A 6690-nucleotide genomic window follows, 5' to 3' on the forward strand; every position below is an offset into this window, starting at 1 on the left:
GAACAATGGGTTAATGTGGAAATGTATCAGTTTTCATTGGTTATCGACATGGCTTGTTTCTGCTGGTGCAAAAAGGTATGAAATCAGGTCATTTAATCAATTAACAACTACTATAATTCTGGAGTAGTATTTTTCTCTTAAACCTAGTGGGAAGAATAAAAGTAAAATGACATTCTGATTGACGAATACGTAAAAAGTGTACATGAAATGTACATGATGTTCGGCTATTGCAAATGTCACTCAATGTAACCTGTCTATACTGTGTTATTTGAGGTTTAGGATAGATACCTATGATTCTCCATTTAGGCCAACCTCTTCCTACTCTTATGACCCCCTCTTCCATTGGCTGGGGATCTGGGAAAAAGTATTTAGCACGATCACATTTTCTTGTCAACAGAAAAATGTCAGAAGGCAAATTCAGTTGATGTGGAGCAGAAGACAAGAAAGAAGAAGGAGAGGGGCACTTCATCCCCCTCTCCAATTCCATCTGACTGTTCTGAACGGAATGGCTCTGCTACCTCTGACCCCTCACCCTCTGACCAACTCTCCTCCCTCCATCCACCTCCCTCTCCTGTTAAATGTTCCTCTCAGCCTTGCTCTCCTGCTAAACAACCCTCTGTACCCCGGTCACCTGCCAAAAACCCTTCCCCAGTGAAATCCTCTCCAGTGGTGTCCCACCCTAGTTCTCCCTCTCCTACCAACCCTCTGGACCGTCATGGAGACACCAGTCAGGAGGGCACAACAGTCAGGTAATCCAAACATAAAGTACAGTGCCATCCTAGAGTCTCTTTGGAGAGTTGGGTTTAGTGCTACCAGACCAGGGCCAGTGTTAATCAACAGTATGAGTGCTAATCTAGGATCAGGTCCTCTCTGTCCATAATAATCTGATTCATTGATCTATGATCTAAAATGCAAAACTGGTCCTAGATCAGACTCCTACTCTGAGACACTTGATAAACACAGTCCCAGAAAGTTATTTTCCTGAAACTGTAGTTTTAGCCTCTTCTGTCTACATCTAGTGGATAAAGAGAGTACTAACCTATTGGCCTGGTCTACTTGGTACACTGCATTGATTAAGACAGCAGTACTCAGCTGTGTTTATAGTACAGTACAGTATTTAATAGAGAGACTGTGTAGAGTGATAATATCTCTGTGTTGGAGGCGTAAGACCTGTTTCTCTCCTTCCTCCAGACCTCTGTCTCTTCAGGACCACTCTAGTTCAAGGCCCCAGAGACCAGTCTCAGCCACCAGAAGCATGACTCTTCCCAGGACCAGCTCAGCCACCAGAAGCATGACTCTTCCCAGGACCAGCTCAGCCACCAGAAGCATGACTCTTCCCAGGACCAGCTCAGCCACCAGAGGGTCAGAAGAGACCCAGGGGGCCAGAGGAGAACAGGTGGCACTGGTCAACATGGAACTTCTTGGGTAAACCACAACACACTGCAAATGCATTGAATATAAGTTCTTTATTGTTTAGAGATCAGTGTCTGATATACTATGGGGATAAGGCTTACTATCTAGCATGTCCGTTTTATTAGATATTTATAAACCCATGAATTATGTCAATCTTGGTCTAAAGGACATCCACTTCTTTGTGTTAAATATAATGTATCCCTTATCCCCTGCCATTATCATCACTTTATAGAGATATGAAGGTTATGATTAATCTCTATGTGTGTACTTATGGCTGCTTCTTCTTCACAGGTTGCCTAACATTGGCAACACTTGCTTCCTTAACGCCACCCTGCAGTGCCTCCTGGTCCTGCCGTCCTTCTCAAAGGAAATCCTGCACCAGGAACAACTCTGGAGCTCCTCCCCCTTCTCCAACCCGCTCAGGTAAGGGAAGGCTCAAAAGCAGACACTCACCCCACACACCCATTAATTGTGGTCATAAATTAAAGAAGGGACATCCTTTTCATGCCACTTCTACAGAAAGGGAAGGTCGTAGCAGGTTAAGATAGCACTTTCACTAATCCTAACCCTTTCCCTAACCTTAACCACTTCATATTTTGATGTGTATTGTATTTATGGTTTATTTTCCAGTTTCTTTTTGTTTTTGGATCTTCATAACCAAGAGGAACAACAATGACACACTGATTATGATGTAGGCATTTTATAGGCCAATTTGGAAAGTGTAGAATGACTACATGACCCATAATGCTCATTGACTGAACATTCCACCTTACCGTGGGAAATTTGGTTGTTTTTTAAAATGCTCTGGAATTGAGAGCAGTATCCAAACCAAATGTCTTAGGAGAATAAACAACACATTTTTGTTGTTTGGCTTCATTGTCCGTCCTCAAAGGTGAAATTGCATCAAATCGAATGAAACATTTCTAATGATGGGGTGCCACTAGATAAAACATATTTGTATTTACTCATCTGCCTCTTCAGGCGTAAACCAGTAGGTTGACACCATCCAGTCAGCTGCTAACTTACTCTCTGTCTCCCCTACAGGTGTCTGTCTGATGTGCACCATTCGGGTTTACCTGACAGTGTGGCAAACCAGGCCTCAAAAGCAGACCTCATGTGGAAGGTCAAGTACTCCTTGTCGGGATACGATTTGAAGTATCTGGGGGACACACAACAGGTAACTGAGGCACTACTCTCTTGTGTACGAGTGCTCTTCTTGCAAGGGTTCATTTTCTCTTTTTAATTTGCTTTTATCTTGGTGTGTTTCTTTCTCTTCCTCATCATAGGATGCACATGAGTTACTTGTCAATATGCTGTGCCAGCTGAAGGAGGAGGGCATGATTCTGAAGACACTCGGGATGAACTATACCTGCCCTGTTTCCCAGCTGGAGTTCCAACTTGTGTCGGTGCGCACATGTACCAGGTAAGAGCTCCCATTGGTTGTAATGTATCTACTGAGAACATGATCTTTCTATATATATATATATATATAGTATATATATTAATATTACAAAACACATGGCATAACAGAAACATTGTAGAGACCTAAAACAGAAACAGACTTGATGCATTTTTCTTGTCTTTGTCCTGCTTCTGAAGCTGTGGGCGCGAGTCGTCTACCAGAGAGGACTACAACCACCTCTCATTGGACTTCAGCCCTGAGCGCACCTTGCTGAGCAGCCTAGCACTCACTTTCAAAGTCAGCACTTAGGGCTCAGCCCTGCATGTAGAGACTAACACCCAGGGCAAGCTGCCCACTGCCTCAGAATACGCTATCTTATTATTGTAGTGGTATCATTCATTATGTAATGCTTTTGTTTCTAACCAGAGTGAAAAGGTTGAATTCACATGTGAGGGCTGTAAAGGCCTCCACGCCTCAAAGGTGGAGCAGTTCCACTCACTGCCTCTGTGAGTTGTCCCTTTATAACCTCTCATAGTACTAGCAGTGTTTAATGTCCTGAGTCTTTAGGAGTAGTTACCTTCCTGAGCAGGTTGTAGGACTTAGAGGTGAGCACCACCAAACAAATTTCACTCATCTGTTATTTTGTTGACTGGTTTCATTGTCTGCCTGTTCATCTCTCTTCCTCTCTGTTTCTGGGCAGTGTGCTGGTTCTGCATCTGAAGAGGTTTGGAGGACCTGGGGGGTTGGAGAAGCTGGAGGCTCCTCTTTTGTTTCCTTCGGAGCTGAGGCTCTCCACCCTCTGTGGGGACATGGTGCCACACCTGCACAGTGCCAGCCCACAGGCCCTCACCAACCAGGTCCCCAGCATTCAGGGGTCCATCCCCCAGACCCTCGCCAGCCAAGTCTTCAGCCCACCTGGAGAGGCCAAAGACAGCGCCCTCTGCTGTTCAGGTAGGCTCATGGCACCATAACACTATTCTTGCTCCAACACCACACAAACCACCCACTCCCAGAACGGTCCTGCTGACAGAGAAGCTGGAAGCTGCAATTTAAAATGTTTCTCAGACATCTTTCGTGATGTATGGGAGCTGATTTAGTCCAGAGCAATTCAGACAAGTGACCACATTTTCACAGCTCTTGATATGTATATTTGACACCTCAGATTCAAATGAGCAGGAACCAGGGAAAGTACTGCGGACAGCCTCAGTGGTGAGAAGAGAGAGAGAGAGAGATAGAGAGAGAGAGAGAGAGAGTGAACGCAGTGAAAAATAAGTTATGACAGAACACTGAGATAGTTATGAGGAGTACACGATGTAGTAGACCTCCTGTAGTAGACTAGTACTGTAGTAGACTGTAGACAGTGTGGTGGACTGTAGAGGAAATGAGAATCCTATGATCACATGTGTTTTCTTACAGAAGCAGAAGCCAGTACAGTCAGTGAATGGTTACTACCAGCTGACTGGCGTAGTCTCTCATTTGGGAGGCTCCGCAAACTCCGGTAAGTAAATACCATCAAACACACACATGCAGATGCACAATACATATGACATCAGCTGAATTCCAAATCACTCCCTTCTCCTTGGATCTCAACTTGCATGTTCACGTGTGCCTCTGCCGTATACACAAGCATCCCAAAGCTGAGGGAGTGAAAATTATCGAGGGTGAAGGCCAGGGATCATCAACTACATTCAGCCTCGGGTCCAGTTTTTTTCTTAGCCAGATGGGAAGGGGTGTGGAACAAAATTACAAATCATTTGTAGACTGCAAATATACTGTAGGAAGGCCAAACAGATATAATATTTGACTCATTTCAAACCTTGCTTACATTTGTGTACAACCACATTTATCTCTTTATTGTGCGTGGGAATACTTTGAAACAGATTTCAAAAAGGAAAATCCCTTGTAGCTGATTTGCTGGTGTTTTTACAGTCTTTTAACAATTACGTTTTGTTTGGTCAGAAAACATAGGGGGCCAAATAAAATCACCCTTGGGCCAACTTTGTCCCCGGGGCGCCATTTGGGGAACCCTGGGGTAGGGGATAATTAGATCCTCCAACAGCCATTTCGGCCAAGCTAGCAAGGCTGCAGGCTTCAGAGTGAAGTGTCATCCCAACAAGCACTGCAATATGTTTGGAGTTTGCTCAATTTAATTGAAAAGAATGGAGAGGCATGCCTAATTATATGCCGTGTGTATTTGTTTATCTCTGATTTCAAAACTTGACACATGTAACAGATAAAATACCTCCCAAATGACCTGTTTAACTGTTACAAAACACTCTATTACCCACAATAGCCTGACCCTTGACCTCTAGTCTGTCTTCCTTGTTCCACAGGGCACTACATTAGTGACATATTGCATGCCAGTGGAAACTGGTTCTGCTGTAACGACAGCCAGGTGTCAATGTCCAATGAAGCCACTGTGCTGAGGACCAGAGCCCGGAGTGCCTACATGCTCTTCTATATGTTCAGGTACTGCTTACTCTCACCATCTATATTCTTGTGTTGCTATTTATGTGTACGGTTCCTTTCACCCTACAGGGCAATAGAGCGGGAGGCCCCAGCACACAGGGCCTAACAGGGCCACCAGCATCAGCCCCAGCCTAAACAGGGGCAGCACCTGGACCAGCCTCCAAACACTCAGACCTGTCTCAACAGGGGTAGTACCAGGCCCAGCCTCAAACCCCCAGCCCAGCCTCAACAGGGGTAGTACCAGGCCCAGTCTCAAAACCCCCATCCCAGCCTCAACCCTCACACACCTGCCTCAAAAGGGGTAGCATTTGGCCCAACATCAACAACCCCGAGCCCAGCCACAACAGGGGCAGCACTGGGCCCAACATCAACACACCCAGCCCAGCCTCAACATGGGAAGAACCAGGCCCAGCCTCAACATGGGCAGAACAAGACCCAGCCCCAACACCCTCAGACCTGCCTCAACAGGTGCAGCATTCAGCCCAACTTCAATCATGCTGCTCTTCAACACTAGCATGAACATTCTTTCAGTAGCTTGTGTCATAAATACCTGCCCTTGATTTGACTACTTCACCTAATGTATAAAGCGTATAAAGTATACACACTAAATGTAGTACACATGTAAATGTGGTGGATAGAGAGTGTGATTATTTAGAGGGTACAACTTCCCTTCTATTTGGTTTGGTTTGAAATCCTCCTGTTGTGAAATACACTGTGGTGTCTAACCTCTTATTCAGCATGGTCACACCGGAAGACCTGCAATATTAATAAAGACAAGCAAATGTAAGAAAATCCCATTTAAGATGATTCTGTTGACCGTTGTAACTCTTTAACTCAGGAAGATTTATCGTCTGGGATTCAGGCCGGTCCTAACAGGAAACGTGACAAAGGGAAGCAGCTGTAATGGAGCCTTCTAACACCCAATCAGGTCTGGAGGAGGAATGTCACATAAAGATTCAGAGATGCTATGAGTATCTTTTGAAGTTACTCTCCAGTTGTATTCCATTTGAATAAATACAGACATGAAAATGCTGGGCTATGGATGTGACCTTGGTTCTGTGAGTAGAATAACGGGTCACCAAACAAGCTATGGGAACTCCTTCCCTTTCACGTGATATGATTGAGATGCTTAATATCAACGATGTTTACAATGACGCCACACCCTTACTGTACCATTGTGACCTGTCACTATTAAAGGCTGTGACATGACATACTGTCTTTTCTTATCTCACGTACACTCCCATACGTATTTATTTTTGACAGTGAAGCAACAACTTTTCATTTGGTTCTACACGCCAGCGTTTTCTATTGGAGATCAAATGTTTCATATGTGGGGACTGTACAGAATGTCACCTTTAATTTAATGAATGGTAAATAATGTTGAGTGAGAAAGTTAAAGGATCATA

At 44.5% G+C, this 6690-nt stretch overlaps 1 protein-coding gene across 1 annotated transcript; it reads left to right on the forward strand.

Moving 5' to 3' along the window:
* The first annotated feature begins 405 nt into the window (after positions 1-405).
* LOC121843843 (ubiquitin carboxyl-terminal hydrolase 37-like) lies at positions 406-6071 on the forward strand. The gene is made up of 10 exons (XM_042313708.1): positions 406-749; positions 1192-1425; positions 1705-1836; positions 2458-2590; positions 2700-2836; positions 3013-3112; positions 3242-3321; positions 3516-3766; positions 4232-4313; positions 5149-6071. Exons 2-10 carry the CDS (start codon positions 1256-1258, stop codon positions 5159-5161), a joined length of 1098 nt encoding a protein of 365 aa, XP_042169642.1. The 5' UTR covers positions 406-749; positions 1192-1255; the 3' UTR covers positions 5162-6071.
* Positions 6072-6690: the final 619 nt, after the last annotated feature.

This window comes from Oncorhynchus tshawytscha, unplaced genomic scaffold, assembly GCF_018296145.1.
Source record: "Oncorhynchus tshawytscha isolate Ot180627B unplaced genomic scaffold, Otsh_v2.0 Un_contig_9683_pilon_pilon, whole genome shotgun sequence".
NCBI lineage: Eukaryota > Metazoa > Chordata > Actinopteri > Salmoniformes > Salmonidae > Oncorhynchus > Oncorhynchus tshawytscha.